The 17,313-nt window shown below is 49.3% G+C and overlaps 1 protein-coding gene across 16 annotated transcripts in view; it reads right to left on the bottom strand.

Moving 5' to 3' along the window:
* Window positions 1-17,313, bottom strand: part of TACC2 (transforming acidic coiled-coil containing protein 2) — a 234,174-nt gene that overhangs the window by 4,035 nt on the left and 212,826 nt on the right. For all 16 annotated transcript variants that reach the window (XM_073019412.1, XM_038009634.2, XM_073019410.1 and 13 more), the window contains 6 exons: window positions 13,504-13,647; window positions 13,000-13,076; window positions 9,055-9,098; window positions 2,344-2,504; window positions 1,989-2,095; window positions 1,482-1,602 (listed from right to left, as the gene is read on the bottom strand). In XM_073019412.1, coding sequence (XP_072875513.1) covers window positions 1,482-1,602; window positions 1,989-2,095; window positions 2,344-2,504; window positions 9,055-9,098; window positions 13,000-13,076; window positions 13,504-13,647 — 654 coding nt within the window. The remainder of the gene's footprint in view (window positions 1-1,481; window positions 1,603-1,988; window positions 2,096-2,343; window positions 2,505-9,054; window positions 9,099-12,999; window positions 13,077-13,503; window positions 13,648-17,313) is intronic.

The raw sequence follows: 17,313 nt of genomic DNA, 5'->3' as shown, positions 1-17,313 counted from the left end.
CAGGAGGACTGCTTGAGCCCAGAAGTTTAAGACCAGACTGGGCAACAAAGTGAGACCCTGTCTCTACAAAAACAAAAATAAAAAAAAATTAGGCTGGTAGGGGGCACTGCAGTCTCAGCTACTCAGGAGGTTGAGGCGGGAGGATCACTTGAGCCCAGGTGGTGGAGGGTGCAGTGAGCCATGACGGCACCACTGCACTCCAGCCTGGGCAACAGAAAAAGACCCTGCCTCAAAAAAAAAAAAAAAAAAAAAAAAAAAAAAGGAAAAGAATGATCTGTAACATGGTAACCAGGAACATCCTGTAGGGCACAGAGCCTAGTGGAGGCTGGGTGAGTATCAGATTTGGACCTCAGGGAAATCCATCTGCCCAATGATACAGGCTTCAAATTTTCACGGCTAGAGGGAACCTAGACACTGAGGTAGGGTGCAAGGCTTGCCCAGGGCCATGACAGATGGTGCAGTGGGGCCAGGAACCCTGTTTCTTGCTCCCCAGGGCTCTTCCCCCAACGTCACTTAGGTGGAGTGAGGGCTGGCACCTGCCCAGGGCAGAGATCACCACTGCTTGGCCCAAATGCCCCTCGAGACCACCACCAACCACAGTGGGCAAAGGAGGACAGTCAATCCCCTGGGGCTGGCTGGGCGCTCCTGGGGTAGTAGAGGCCACTCAGGAGGCACATGGATTCCTGATGCCAACAAAGGATGCCCCATCACTGCCTATCAAGGCCCAAAATGCGTAAGTAGTGATGTCAACCCAGGCTGCTGGGCTCATGGATGACCATGCAGGGGGACCCCAAGGCTCAGGAAATTGACTGGAAGGAGGCTGCACATCTGGAAATCCTCTTCTTGAGAAACACATCCAAGGAGGGAGGCTGGCCCTCACCCACACACGCAGACTCAACAGCCCAATGCTCAGAGGGCCCTGCTGGGCTGAGGGAACTTCTTATCTGGACACCCAGGGAGACAGTGCTCACAGTGGACGACGGGTGCCAGATCCAAAAGCAGGAAACCTGGGCACAAGCTGAGTGTCCTCAGGAAGATCACCCCTGTCCCTAGAGGCCACCTGGGCGCTTTTCCAGTCCTGGCACTGCCCTTGTTCTGCATCAGCTGGCCGTCACTGCCAGGGCCTGGTGGGCACCCCATTCACTCACCAGTAAACATGCTGCATCTAGGGGTTCAAGGGCTACGCCTAACACATTGTAGGCGCTTAATAAATATCCAACAAATGAATGAATGTTGGAAAGGAATGAAAATGGCAGTAAACACACATGGAGGCTGCAATTCCAGGAATGGTGGAGAGGAAGCTGGTCTCAGGGCTGGCATGAAATTGGAACTTCTAGAAGGAGCCAAGGGTATGCGCATGAAGCATGAACTCGTCTTCAGGAGCAGCAGTGGCCAGGGAAGCCCAGCCTGTCTATCTGGACTGGCCAGCAGCACAGAGAGCAGCAGCCCAGCCCACCTGGAGGCCACACCCTTCCCATTACCTTCTGCTCCAGCGTCCTTTCCAGGGCATCCACTCGCAGCTGCTCCTTCCGTAGGCTGGCCTGGTGGGCAGCTTGCTCCTGCTGGGCCTTGCCTCGAACCTGAGCGATCTCAGCATTGGCCCTGCGGAGACAGGGAGCTCAGAATTATCATTCTTTTTTGTGGATCACTAGAGATACCTCCTGCTTCCCAGCTCCAGACAGGGAGAGTGGCCTGGTCTGGCTCCAGCTCCCACCAACTGGAGCTAGAGCACAGGAGCCCATGAGAACACCAAACCCAATTCCATTGCTATGAGGCCAAGGTGCCGGGGCACCCTAGACATTGCAACATGCATCCTCCACTGATTAAATGATGCTAACTGTGTGCCTTCTCATGAGTCTTACTGAAACACACACTTGGATGACTCCCCCTTTCCAAGCTAATGTCACAGGTGCTGCCAGAGGTCCCAGCCTGCCGGGGTAAGGGCTGCTGGGAGACCCCGGGGAGCCACCTCCAGTGGCTAATGTTACCTGTCCAGTTTCTCCTCTGCATGCACCTTCAGGGCCTGGTACCTCTGCTCCTCCTTCTTCACTCGGGACAGGTACTCCTGTGCACATCTCTTCAGCACCTCTTCATTCTGACATGGCAGGGCAGAGGACAGGCATCAAGCCCACGAGAACAAATGCCCGGGAGTGGTGGGAACCTCCATGAACTCTCGGATGCGGGTGTAACCCCAGGCAGCCAAGTCTGCCTCCCCAGCCTGCATGGACCCCCTCCTTGCAGGTGGCTCAAGACCGACTTCTGGAACCCCACCCCCACTCAGTGCTCCCTGCAATCTCTCCCAACCAGATCCTCCTCCTCCATCGTCCCCAAACTCAGCCCCACCTTGCGGAAGCCTTCCAGGACCTCCTTCATCTTCTCATATCTCCTGAAGAGGTCGGCCAGAGACTTCTCCACAGAGTTCAGGTCAGCCAGGGCTTGCTCCTTCTCCAGAACCAGCTGCTGCACCGTCTGGTGGGAGACTGACTTCTCTCTCTGTTCGTCCTCTGGCAGGAGAGACCAGGAGCCAAATGATGGAGCCCAGAAAGTCGAAACTGGGTCTCTGGGGCCAGCCAAGGCCTCAGATGCAACTCAGCCTCACCAGCGGGGACACCTCAAACCCCAGCTTTTCCTTGGGACGAACCCACGCCCCAGAGCCCTCCCAGACTATCTCTAACAGAACAAAACCCAGTGCCCCGGCTTCCCAGACCCGGGCCTGTGCAGCCTCGCGTGAGGAAGAAATGAGCCATCACTATTCCTTAACCTGACCAGCGCAGCCCCTACACAGGTCTCTATTGGTGTCCCTGGTGATTCCATGTGGTTGCTGACAGCAAGCAGACAGATCCATAAAGTAAAAAAGAAGACATCGCTAGTGAACTTTGTGTGGGAACGACTAAAGGGTGTGAGGTCTGGGCTGTGAGGGGTGGGCTCTCCTACGTATCAGGACAGAGAGGTCTTTGTAGATCCTTAACACATCTGGAAACCCAGAGCCCAAAAAACCTCTGAAATTCCATTCACACAGGCACAGATAGCGTCTGCGATACAGCAAGTGTCATACCTCTAAGAAACATGGAGCTATTTCCATCAAGGTTAGTTTCTCAGTGATGTACAATGTAATTCAATGTCAGCCCAGTTCCGAGTGGCTGATCCTGGTGAGAGGAACCATTGTCCTCTGCCCCACCTCTCTGGCCCGTGGCCATCCCAAGCTAATCATCTGCACCAAATATCTAGAAAATATGTATTTTTAGATTTGGGGCACATACGCAGGTTGTACATGGCCATACTGTGTGACTGACGCTGGGGTATGGGCTTCTAATGAGCCTGTCACCCAGGTACTGAGCATAGTACCTGAAAGGCAGTTTTTCAACCCTTGTCCCCCACTTCCTCCCACCCCCACTGTGAACTCCCCAGTGTCTTCTGTTCCCATCTTCGTGTGTGTACCCAATGGGTAGCTCCCTCTTATAAATGAGAATGCACAGTGTTTGGTGCTCTATTTCTGCATTAATTCCCTGAGGACAATGGCCTTCAGCTGTGTCCACGCTGGTACAAAGGACATGGCTTTGCTCTTTTTTATGACTGTTTAAAAATTCATTTCTACACTTATGGGAAAGGCCTTCTCTGACTACTCTACACAAAACACCCATCTGTCCTCTGTGTGGATCCATCCCTGGCCCAGGCGTGTGAGGAACCATTTGCTCTCTTGGTGACAGCAGAGGGGGTAAGGGAAAAGCGCCCACTCAGAGCTCCTGGGGAAGGAGCTTAGCAGACCCGTCTTTCTGCCAGGCCCTGGTCACCAGGGAGGGGCTGCCTGACACCTGGAATGACTCCGAGGGCTGGCTGCTGCCGACAAATCACATCTGGAAATCACAGAACAGCGGCCGCCAGCGCTGACTGGACCCTTCCCTGCGGCGGGCGCCCTGCTGACTGCTCTAGGTGTTGACTGTCCCTAAGCCAGCACTCAGCAGCCAGACCGAGCTTTCTAATGTGCACACCAGACCACCTCACTCCTGCTCAGAGTCCCCCAGTGACCTCCCTCTGAAATGGAAATAACATGCTCTGCCCTGTATCCTTCCTGGCCCCTCCGCCCCAGCCATGAAGGCCTCCAACGCCCCGGGCTTCCAGGCTTCCCCAATATTTTGCTCAGGGCTCTGATCCCGTGTCACCTCCCCAGAGGTGCTGGAAATGGCTCCTCTTCCTCTAGAGTCCTTTATTTTCCTCTTTGCAGCGGCAGCCACCCCTTATATCAGATGTGTGCATGTGTGCCTGTGCTAGTGTATCGGCGGCTCATCGCCCTGATGAATGCACGCTCTGTGAGGGCAGGCACCAGAGTCTGTTTTGTCCACTTGCTCTGCCCCAGGGCCTAGGACACTGCCGGGCATAGAGGATGTTTTGACACGTGTCCATGCGACGAGTGAACGACTTAGAGCATCACAACCACCCGGGCAGCTTTTCTTACCCTCATTTTACAGAAGGTGAAACAGAGGGTTTGAGAAGCTAAGTCACTGTTCACTGAGAAAATGACAGAGCTCGAACCCAAGCCTGAAGCTGTGATCATAACCACGTCTCTACACGGGCCCCTTGTAATGACAGACCTTGTAGGATGCAGCTCCCTTAGTGGCAGGGAGATTGTGTTGTGTGAGTTCTTTTCCCTTAGGTTCCGGACAGATCTGCATCTTGCCACACCCCAGAACTAGGCACACTGTTACCGTGTGCTGCGGTCATTTCCTCAGTTTCAGCTCCGGTCCTGACATAAGCTTGCTCTAAAGTTCTGACCTCTTGGGGTCCCAGTGCGTCATTTCCAACAACTCTCCCATGTGAGCAAGGATTTATTCAGCTGAACGGCTTGTTCACATGCAGGCTGCTACGCCTCACCCCACGGCGTGAGATTAGGAGGTCTGGGGTGGGGCAGAGAATATGCCCAGGTCACAAGTTCCCGAGTGACACAGATGCTGCTGGGGACAAGGGCCCTGCTTGGAGAACCACTGGCCCTGAAGACGCCGAATGTCCCTCCCACCTGCCTCTGCAATCGTGGGACTCCTAGAGCTCTCACTACCAGCAGCCCAGAGCTGCCCAGGCCAGTGGCTAGGAACCTCTGGAGTCTGACGGCCTGGGTTCGAGACCTCACTCTGACACTTCCCATATGCGAGCTCTTGAGCAGGGTTTTAAACTCTGAGTCTCGGCCTCCTTGTCTGAAATAGGGGAAAAGAGTATTTATATCTCTTTGCATTTGCAGATTAAATGAGAAACTGTACATAAAGCCCTCAAGAAGGAGGAAGAGTCCCGTATTGGTAACCCATTATTAAGAGCCTCATTGTCCATAATAAACTCTGTAACCCCTGGAATCAGTGCAACAGTGTCACAGTGGCTTGCGAAGAGGGAGCTTTTTAACATAGAGATAAGAATCATCAGCAACCTGCTTGCTCCACCCACACTCCTAAAAAAAAAGGGCCTTTCAACATGTCTCTAGTAATCAAATGCTTGTTTTTATTCTTTGGATTTTGGCTGCTTCCTTAGTTCCCAGCATGCTCTGTGGTGTATATTCTGGGCTGATTTGAGCCCATGGGTGTGTTTCACCTGTCTTGGTAAAGGAGCTGTCTACCAAACCAAGGCCAACTGATTTCCTGGATCCAAGACTTTGCCTGCCTCAGGTCTCCTTCCCTCTTCCCTTGTAAAAATACAATTACCCCGTTCCCAGGAGACGGAGGAGGCAAGAATGCTTCACAAATCTTTCTGTACATGACAAATGCAGTTGGGTTCTTGAACTCAGGAGAAAGACGCCCTGCACTCAACAACAGAACAATGCTCCTGAAGACCTGCCTGGCTTTTTCAGGCAAAACATGATGAAATCATGTGGGGGGAATGCAGCAATACACAAAGCGAAAATAACAAAAATAGAAAAACAAACAAACAAAGGGTTGCGATGGGCAGGTGTCAAATTAGGGGGAAAAGCGTTTACTTACCAGGCTTGCCTGTTTGTTTTGCAAGCAAAGGGCAAGAAGCAACAGAAAATGGAAGCAAAACAGATAATCAGGGCAGTTGTTAGAAAAGCAGAAAGAAATCAGTTGCAACAACCTGGAATGCAGAAAGCACAGAAGTCTCTTTTCGTTCTGAATTCTGAATAGTCACTATTTGAGCTTAACAAGACATTTCCTCTCCAGTAACATGTGATGCGAATGAGTAACAATGGCAGGACTGATGTCACACTGGTGTGGAGCATCTGCGAAAGCTGAATGGAGCAGAGCCAGGAAGAGCTAGCACGTGTTGGCCAGAGCTGGTTTAACTTCAAAATACAACTACAGTCACGGTGGTCCTGAACTGCCAATCTCTCTGGACCTGAGTTTCTTCCTCTTTCGCGAGGGATGCTGGTTAGGTGAGTGAAAATGGAAAGAAAAGCATGGAACAAAAATGGGCCTCCTGGGCATGTGGCCAAGCATGAGAGACTCTGACCTGAACCATGCCACAAAGAAGGCACGTCCTTCCCACAGCTACAGTGAGTCCCAGTCATGCCTCAGCCCCCTGCCGTCTTCCGCAAGGACACAAGGACCTTGAAATCTATGGTGACTTTAGTCAATGACCTGCAACAGTGGCTGAAGGAATGACAACCACAGGCCTGCCACCTTTCTGATGAAAAAGCCTTGGAATGACAAAGAGGACGGCCAATGGGTGAATGAGGATGGGGATCCGGGAATGGACACACAGTGAGATGCCCCTCTGTGGCAATGCTGCTCCCAGCCAGGGACACTGGAGGAGTCTCACGGGGCCACCCAGAGAGTAGCCCAAGGACAGGAAAATGCTCTAAGGGATTGTGTGTACAGCTCTTGAAAACAGGGCCCCTCAGGCCAAACATATCAGGTCTGGGAGCAGGGGTGGGGATGGGGCGTGATGTATAGCCCTAATCCCTGCAGCCAGGGTGAGAGGAAGGCAGGTGGCACTCTCTCCATGGCTTGGAGGGAACTCACACTGCCTAGGATTGAAAAGGTCCTCACGGCTGTCACCTGCAGATATTCCTTGAGGAAACCGTGGGAGTCATCTTTCTGTCATGACAAGGACAGAACATTTATGCCAACTAGAGAAATTCTCCACTTTTAATTTTCAAGAGGGTATGTCTGTTTATATCAACTTCACTAGCTGAGCAATAAAAGATGGCTTGGGTAGCCTTCTCTCAGGAGCAAAAGCTCACACCCTTTCCCCCGCATTTCAACATTTATCAAAATGTCATCACCAAGGGCAAAAAGAAGTGTACGGCTCTGAGATGGAGCGGGATGTTTCCAGATGAGCCATGGAGGGCCTGAGCGATGTTCTCAAATCGCAAGACTCCCGGAGGCCAAAAAGTTGTGTTCTACTTGCCAAACGCCGCATAAGGAAGACATCAATCCCTTAGCCTGACCATTTTTGCCAGCATTTTCAACTCCAAGAGTTTTTTCTTTATCTTATCCATATGTGTTCATAAATTCTTATACCAATTTAATAAAGAAGTTTCATTTTGATAGAAAGCATGCACCATGAGGCTAAACCTGAATAGGCTTCTTTTCTGGGTGAAATGAACTTTGTTCCAATAAATCAAAAGTGAAGCTCCTTTGAATGGAAAGCACTCAATTGCTGGCCTCTTCACCATTCCTGAGGCTACTATTATATTCATCTTGGGACAAGCTAGAGGTGTGATGTGACTCACACATCCATATATTTGGGGCTGAGGGTCAGGTGCCAGCACAGTGTCAAGTTTGGACAAATAAAGTGTGGTCTGCAGTGACCTGGAGTTTTTACTCCATATATCCTTAGAAGAAAAAACAACTGCTTATCGGGTCGGGCGCAGTGGCTCACGCCTGCAGTCCCAGAGCTTTGGGAGGCCGAGGCAGGTGGATCACTTAAGGTCAGGAGTTCAACACCGGCCTGGCCAAAATGGTGAAACCCCGTCTCTACTAAAAATACAAAAATTAGCCGGGCATGATGGCAGGTGCCTGTAATCCCAGCTACTCGGGAGGCTGAGGCAGGAGAATCGCTTGAACCTGGAAGGTGGAGGTTGCAGTGAGCCGAGATCACGCCATTGTGCTCCAGTCTGGGCGACAGAGAGAGACTCCATCTCAAATAACAACAAAACCGGTTATCATGGGCTGGGCATGGTAGCTCACGCCTGTAATCCTGGCATGTTGGGCGACCAAGGTAGGAGGATCGCTGAACCCCAGAAGTTTGAGACCAGCCTGGGCAACGGAGCAAGACCTCATCCCCAAACAAACAAACAGTGGATTATCATAAACCTAAGCAAATAAATAAATAAATAAATAAATAAAAGCATCCCACAGTCCCAGTCATAATATGATTTCTGAATAGTGACCATTAGCGTAAAAACTTGGGCTTGGAACTTCTGAAAGATCTTTTCTCATTATTTAAAAAAAGAAAAGAAAAGAAAAAAAGGCCCAGGCATGTGTAGCTCATAACTTGAGGCCTTCTTTCATTGTGGACCACAGCAAATTTGTCAGTACTGGCTGCCAGGGACGCTGCGTTAAGAAGGATTCCGAGGCAGTGTCCAATCTCAGTGAGAAACAGTGCGGGGGTCAGTGAACAGGGCCTGTCGTGGTCACGGGAAGAAGGGGGTGGACAATCATGCCATGGCCCATAGTCCTTGTCCTTGGGTCCTTGAGGAAAGGCTGAGTCGGGTATTTTGTCATTTGAGTCTAAACTAAGTTAGGGTCTAGGGATTTGATTCCTATTCTCTCCCACAAGCAAAAAGAAAAAAAAACCCCAAATATCCAAACCAAAAGGAATCTCTTTCCCCACGAGGTGGAGAGTCCTTGGCTGGGTCAGACGGTAGCTGGCAGGTGACTGCCATGGCTTCCCAAGTGTGTGAATAATGCTACGGCACAGTCCAGGGGGGCGTTTCCAAGAAGCCCCAGGGTCTCGGTCCTGTGGCAAAGCCATATTTTCTGGAATGCTCTGGTCCCTCCCTGAAAGACTTCACGCTCTACCAGAAACCCACTCTGAGCCTCCTATCTTCCAAGGCTTCCACATAGTTCAGAAACGTCAGGGCCGGCCTGAGCCCCCGCAGGTCAGGACACCTACCTATCATCTGAGCGATGGTCTTCTCATACTCGGCCACTATTTTCCTATAAGAGAAGTAAAGACACGTTGGAGTCATGACAACAGAATGGTTTCCCATCTCACACAGCTGGGCGCCACAGCCTGGCCCATGTGCAGCGGGGTCCCGACTTTCAGGGTCACCTTCAGTGTCAGTCCTCGCCCTGCACGCTCATTTTCCTGGTGCATGACTCCAAATATGCCACCCCCTTGTGCAAAGCCGTCAACACCCCTCACTGCCCACTAAGAAAAAAATCAAACCAGGCAGAGTGGTGCATGCCTGTAGTCCCAGGTACTGAGAAGGCTGAGGCAGGTGGATTGCTTAAGGCTAGGAGTTTGAAACCACCTTGGACAACAGAACCAGGTCCTGCCTATACAAAAATGAAAAAAAATTAATGAGGCATGGTGGTGTGCACTTGTACTCCTAGCTACTCAAGAGGCTAAGACAGAAGGTTTGCCTGAGTCCAAGAGTTCGAGACCAGCCTGGGCAACATGGTGAAACACCATCCGTACAAAAAATACAAAAATTAACCAGGTGTGGTGGTCTGCGTCTGTGGTCCTAGCTACTCAAGGGACTAATGTGGGAGGATCACTTGAGCCCAGGAGTCTGAGGCTGCAGTGAGCTATGATCACACCACTGTACTCCAGCGTGGGCAACAGAGCGAGATTCCATCTCCAAAAAAATTTTAAAATTAAAAATAAAGTCAAACCTCCAGTCCGACAATGGAGGTCTTTGCAACCCGGGCCCAACCTCCCTCATCCATCTTACCTCCTTCCACGCCATGTCATGAACACAGTGGCTCAATAAGAACAAATGATTTCTTGTTTGCTCTCGGCCTTCTCATCCCCATGCCTCTGCCCATGTTATTCACTTTCTCTCGATTTCTACCCCCCCCAGTCTGTTTCTCAAGGTCCAATTCAAATGCCATCTCCTTCAAGAAGCCTTCCTTGATTTCTCCTTGGAACCCTATCGCCTTTTATCTGCATCTTCTTCCAAAGCATCTCATGCATCTGGCATCACTGAACACAAATCTTATCTCCTACTGACCCAGAGTAAACTTCCTGGGAAGCCTCAATAGACAATAGCTGTGCAAAAGCACTAAGACTCCCTGTTTGTCATACTGCCTCCCAGCTGTCCCCACATGGAAGAACTGATGTGTGAAGAAGTCCTTCCTCCAAAGCCAATCTGCTGGAAGAAACTTCTCAAAAAGAATCAGGAGTTCATCTACATTATCCAGTAATTATTCCCCACAAGAGAACCAAGAGTGGGTAACTGTTGAAGATCCAGGACCCTAATGACAGAAGATCATAGAGACCCCCACCCCAGTCAGGAGGCCTGGGCTTCCGCTGAGCTTGCCCCTCCCAGGTGCGTGACCCTGAGCACGACATTCACTGAAGTTGCAGGTGCTCTGCTTACTCCTTGCTACACTAAGGATTTTCCTAGACCCCACCTTTCGGGGCTGTATGGCAAATTCAATAAGGGTAAAAGGAATAATGAAAGTAGAAAGCATTCTGCAAAGTCTAATGCTGGGTGCCTGTCCTTGGCTGCTCAACCTTGGTCCCAAGGTCAGTGTCTCACCCCAGAATGGACTCCCAAGAAAGGTAAGCACGAGATGAGCCCCCGAGGGTTCTTACCGAATCCTACACAGAAGCACTTCTGTGTTTCCTGTCATTAAACAACACCTCCTTGCATCTCAGAATCACAAAGCTGTGACAAGATCTTTGAGGCTGCCCTGTCTAAACCCATCACTGCTGAGGATACAGGGAGGTAAGGGATGTGTCCTTTTGGAAGCGTGGAGAGACCAGGGACCTGAAAATACCTTAGCTGTGCTGTTTTTTCACTTCACCCTCACAATGACCCTAAGAGGCAGTGCTCTCACTGTTCCCGGCATGACTGATGAAGACACTGGGGTGGGGTAAGAGTGATTCAGAAACTCTTCCAGGATCCCAAAGCTGCCAAGTGGCAGAGCCCAGATATGAATCCGAGCATCAGACTCTGCAGCCTTTGTTCATAATCCTTCTGCTCTACTCTGTTGAGGCATTGTTATTTACCCCCATTTTCAAGTTAATAAGCAAAGTGAGGCACAGAGTTAAGAAAGATGCCCCGGAGTGGCTGGGAAGCAGAGCCTGGTTTTCACCTAGTCTAGCTCCAGAGGCTGACGGGCTGACGTTCGGGCTATCAAATGCCGGCACATCTGCGCCAGCTGGTGACACCACATCAGCTAGTAAATGGCACCTCCTGGGGGCACCTCAGTGGCACGACTTCTCAAACCACAAACAAGCACTCCCCGGGCACCAAGAAGGCAAAGCTCCCAGGAGGCGAAAGAAATTAGAGACAGCACTTCCAGCCTTCCCGGGTGCCGTGCCTCATTTTCAGTGCACGTGAAAAAACTAGAGCCACCCATGCCCCCCAGGTAAGAGACAAAACAAAGAGGTTTAAAAATAATGCAAATGCAGGGCTTTCGTTTGAATGTGAAACAGTACACTAGGCTCAGTATCCAGAGGTGGCCACAGGGGACCATCAGCAGAAAGAAGGAACAAACAGGAGAATTTTCAGGAAGATCCTACCATGACCTAGAAAACGATATATGATTACCTACAGTTCGCTTTCTTCTTAAAGTGGTAGCCAGGAATGCAATTGATTTTGATAATAAACTAGTATCGGGGCTGGGTGTAATAGCTCCAGCCTGTAATCCCAGCACTTTGGGAGGCCAAGGCGGGCGGATCACCTAAGGTCAGGAGTTCAAGACCAGCCTGGCCAACATGTTAAAACCCCATCTCTACTAAAAATACAAAAAAAATTAGCCGGGCATGGTGGTAGGCGCCTGTAATCCCAGTTACTTGAGAGGCCGAGGCAGGAGAATCGCTTGAACCCGGGAGACGGAGGTTACAGTGAGCCAAGATCGCACCACTGCACTCCAGCCTAAGCAACAAGAGCGAAACTCTATCTCAAAAACAAAACAAAATAAAACTAGTTATCTGCCATTATACTCACGTACACTATAGATGGTGGCTATATTTCTATTACAATATACCACCATGAAAATAAATCATTTAAGCTAAAGTCAGGAAACATCCTAAATGTTTGTCCACAGAGACTGTTTAAATTAATTATGTTATATCCATACAATGGACCACTAAGCACCTGTTAAACAGAATGAGGCAGAGAGGAATAAAATATGTCAAAGATATGCTATTAAATGTAAAAATAGTGGTGGGCCAGGAGCGGTGACTCATGCCTGTAATCCCAGCACTTTGGGAGGCTGAGGCGGGTGGATCACCTGAGGTCAGGAGTTCAAGACCAGCCTGCCCAACATGGTGAAACCCTGACTCTACTTAAAATATAAAAAATCAGCCAGCTGTGGTGGCAGGCACCTGTAATCCCAGCTACTCAGGTGGCTGGGGCAGGAGAATCACTTGAACCTGGCAGGGTTGGAGGTTGCAGTGAGCCGAGATGACACCACTGTACTCCAGCCTGGGCAACAAGAGCGAAACTCCATCTCAAAAAAAAAAAAAAGAAAGAAAAAAATATTAAAAAGAGTGTAGAATACTGCATGTTCTCATTTGTTTTGGAGAAAAAAGAGGCTGTTTACACTCATTGTTACATTTGTGATGAGAAATAGAAAATTCTTGGAAGGATTCACACAGAAGATAGTCACCTGCGGGTTGTGGAACTGGAGGCTGAGTGGGGAGAAGATCTGTTTTGCATTGTACCTATATTTATTTGAATGCATTATTTAATTCATGGGCATGCTATTTTAGTATTAGTAATAGAGTAAAAATTCTTTTGGAAAAATATGAACCGTGTGTAATAAAGAAGAGAGAACTTCCACAGAAGACACTCTTCTGTGAACCACACCAGCTCCAGTCATTATTAAACCACCGGTAAGCATCCCTCAGGCACGAGGAAGGCCCAGTTCCCCAACTGACCTCATTTCCATCACTTCCCGCCTGCTTTCTTCATATTTATCTTTCCATTCTGAGACCTCTCGCTCCTTGGTTATGATCTAGTTTCAGGGAGAAGAAGAGAAAGGTTAGCCCCAGATGAGTGAATTCGGCTCTGAGCAATTCATCGATCAAGAAAAGGAGACGGTGAATTAAATGTGGAATGAAAACTTCCTACGACGAACCATAATTACATTCAGAGAACTTCCCTGAGCATAAAAAAGAAAGCAGCGAGATATCAAGATTTCACAGTGCCCACTGGGGAGCAACTGAAAGGGGCATGCTTTTTGTTGTAAATTCAACAAGGCCAAAAGGCCCATTACACGATAGTGTCTAGGAAGATCAAAACACACGGTTCGCCATACATCTTTGCCTGCAGTGTTCAGAGGGCAAAGTCTGTCTCCAAAGACTCTGGCTTTGTGGACCATGGGCATACGTGTTTATTTATAAGTGGCAGGAAGAGGGTAATCACACCACATGCCACGATACCTCTGCTCTGGCAATCTGGAGGGCAGAGTCCAGGTCGGGCTGCTGGAACAGAAGGCCTGCAGGTTTCTCCACCTCGGCGGTCCCAATGCGGGAGTACAAGGCTGTTTTGGAGATGGAGACGTCTGTTGGGTGAGCAGCCTCTCTCTGTGGAATGGTTTTTAATTAAAAAAAAAGAAGTTAGCATTAATCATATGACAAAGAAGATTACACTCACCCTCTCATGAATGGGCCAGTTGTATGGTTTTGAAACAAAGAACATCAAAAGTATGAGAAAGTGCAGAGACTGATGAACAGGGAAATGCCAAGTCTAGTCTAGGGATGGAGATCTATCATTCTGCACCTGGGCAGGCAGACAAAGGGGCTAATGGCAGAGGCCCCCGCAGCTCCGAGGCCTTAGAGTCCAGCGTGTCTGGTACCTGCTTATCTCTGCCATTTATCACATGCTGAGCCACTTAGGCACAGCGCCTGAGAACCCAGGGCGCTATTCAGCAGGCTCCACTTCCAAAATGAGATCTCAATGGTGAATAACACTGAATTCTAGTCTACTAGTCTACGTTTGCCTAGTTTTGAATAACCACAGATTTGATCACTTTTGTAAGACTGTTTACATTTCAATTTTGGGGCCATTTGTTTAGCTCTGTTTGAAAGGATGTGAGTCACACAAAGCTTAAGGCCTACTGTAGTTGTCAACCAATATCACCTTTGGCTAGGTAGAGTTTCTGGATGTAAGAGTTATGTTGGAGTTCTGTTGCCATGATGTCTGTTACGTAAATGGGAAAATTAAAAACTGGGTCAATGACAATATCCACATTTGCTGATTAGACCCCGAACAAGTGGCGTGATCCACTACCCCAACCCACCCAACTGATGTTGGTTTGAGGCTTTACAGCCTTTTGTGGAGAACAGATACTAGCCTCCCAGAGGTGAGGAGGAGTCTGTGGTTATTCTTTTTCCCTTTGCACAAAATGCTCGGCAATTTGCAACACAGTTGAAATGCGGTGTTAGCAGTATCATCGACCAGCACAGCCGGGTTGTCAGTCTACTTCTACTGCAGAAGAAACATCAAACCAACCACACTCTCAGTCCTATGCATTAACCTTGTGGTGCTGTCACGGCTGCCCAGCGACCCTCTATCCTAGTTATCAATAATAGAGTGCTCTAACAGGCAGAGAAGGACTGCTTCTTCCTTTGGGAAATTATGAGAAGAAATTGAATGGTGAAAGGCCACCACAGTGTAGTAGAGAGAAGGAGATTTGGGGAAAGAATGATGAGGGCTTGTCAAGGACAGCAGGTAAGATTAAAGAGCCAACAGTAACTGGGAAGGGGGAGGACCTAAAGGTACCTGTCCACAATTTCTCTTCCACCACAAGAATAGGCATGCCTACCCTACGACAGCATCAGGGAAAATAAACCCGAGAAGGGAGACAGCGTAGAAAACTCAAGGAGTTTAATGGATAGGACGGAGATGACTGAGTTAGGACCAGTTAGTTAGCTGTATACATGCAAGGTGAAACTACATAGTTTCGGTTGTTCTGGAAGAGAACGTCTGTTGTCTGGGTTTCGTGGCCCCTGCCTGGCCTTGCATACTTGGGGTGACCCTGAAGCAGGACCCAAATGATCCACCAGCCAAAGATGGAAGTACACAGTCTCCTTCAAGCAGACCCCAGAGACTCACTCATGTGAGAACAGGGCAGGCTCAGGCCTTCAAGAAGCCCCCGTTTCAAGGACGCTTGACCAGAATACACATTAATAGCCCTCAGCAGAGGCAGGCTGACCTCCCAGAACCAAGGGCACCACCAGGTCACAGGGCCAGAGCCTCTCACAGGCAGGGGTTTATCTCTACTCTTTGAAAATGGTTTTCACAGTTCTGCTTGTCATGGGGGAAATTCTCAGGAAGTAGTTGAAAAATGACACAGAGATCGAGATTCAATATTTGTCCTTATGGAGAAAGTTCATAAACACACAATTCCGAAAACAATTCTGGGCCGTGTGCGGTGGCTCACTCACACCTGTCATCCCAACACTTTGGGAGGCTGAGGTGGGAGGATCCCTTGAGGCCAGGAGTTTGAGAACAGCCTGGGTAACATTGTGAGACCCCATCTCTATACAAAATTTTAATAAAAAAAAAATTGGGGGCCGGTTGCAGTGGCTCACACCTGTAATCCGAACACTTTGGGAGGCTGAGGCAAGTGGATCGCTTGAGGTCAGGAATTCAAGACCAGCCTGGCCAACATGGCAAAACCCTGTCTCTACTAAAAATACAAAAATTAGCCGGGCATGGTGGTGCATGCCCGTAATCCCAGCTACTCAGGAGGCTGAGGCAGGAGGATTGCTTGAAACCCAGGGGGTGAAGGCTACAGTGAGCTGAGATCATCCACTGCACTCTAGCCTGGGTGACAGAGTAAGAGTCTGTCTTAAAAAAAAAAAAAAAAAAAAAAAAAGATAAAGGATTTTAAAAGGAAAAACAAAAACTGTTCACTTTTAAAGTCAACAAATGTGTGGGTTTTTTTTTAATGAGCAATAAAATTTCAAAATGAAAACATCATCAGTCACTATCAAACTCAGCGTGGACCTTCTGAAGATGAATATAACGGAGAATCTCAGTGACTGGGCCGCAAGGTTTCCCAGAATGAGATTCAATTCTGACCAAAATAAGCAGGCTCCCTGCAGCGCAGGAGAAAAATGATTTAATTAAAACTAACTTTATCACACTGGGCAGAAACTAAATATGACTAATGAAGGAATTAATTATCTTTATGCTGCCGAAAATCCTTTGTAAAACAAGAAAGGGAATGAAAACAATCAATAAAATAATGAGGTTTCTAAGAAAATGCAAACGGACACTACCATGTAGACTATTCACTGACCCCTTCATCCCGGCCACCTGGTGTTTTCAATAAAGGAACAGATGACTTCAGAGCCCTCTTGAATGACTGCCCGAGTATCTGCGTGTTGATGAAATTCATCGTGTACACTCTGGTTTCCCCTTACAACCAAGAATTGTTTTTAACTGAAATTAATAGCTTTGTCTGTCGCTGATATTTTTAGATTAAGCTTTGTTTCTCTCACATAACCCTCACTTGCTACTTTAGAGGGGCCAAAAAAGCCACTAGAATCACAAATTGAAATGTGAAATGGCTGTGATACAGAAGGCATGGATTTTGTAACCAATTTCCAACCTTCACTCCACTCAAGTCCCGCGACCTGCGAGAACCTCTGGCCACTGTCTCCTGCTTCAGACCTGCAGGCTGTGCCTGGGGTCCTTCCTGCTGGCAGTTGGGGGTGGGGTCCTAGCCCCCTTGTGGACAGTTCCCTGCTGCCAGACATGGAGAGGAGGGGCTGGCACTGTGGCAGGATCCCTGTTCCTGGAGCAGAGAGAGGCCAATTCTGGGCAGAGCACCTGCACATCCGATGCTGGGAGAGCCATGCCAGAGGGGCCACGGAGGGGTGAGGCCAGGAGTCAGGATGAGCTAGGGAGATGACAGCCACCTGGACCAAGGCCACGGTGCATGGCCACAGGCCTGGCGCTCAGAGGGTGTCCAGGTCATGTGCTGCCACCCAAGCAGGAGAGTGGCGTCCGCCGGGTGCTGCCCCATCCAGTTCTGACCACAGGTGGTCCTCAAGCCCAGGAAGAGTGGGGATCATGGGGAGGCACTCAGCATCAGGCCTTATGCCACTCCCACAAGTGGCACCACTGGCACCAGCCAGCCGCTCCTGCTTACCAAGCCAAGACATAGCCTCCAGGCAATGACCACAGATGCTCCAAAGGGCCAAATACACAGGCGCTCGTGAATTGGTACTTGTCACTCC

This window comes from Chlorocebus sabaeus, chromosome 9 (genome assembly GCF_047675955.1).
Source record: "Chlorocebus sabaeus isolate Y175 chromosome 9, mChlSab1.0.hap1, whole genome shotgun sequence".
Classification (NCBI taxonomy): Eukaryota; Metazoa; Chordata; class Mammalia; order Primates; family Cercopithecidae; genus Chlorocebus; species Chlorocebus sabaeus.
The sequence above is the reverse complement of the archived record's forward strand: the minus strand, read 5'-3'. Positions and strand labels throughout refer to the sequence as shown.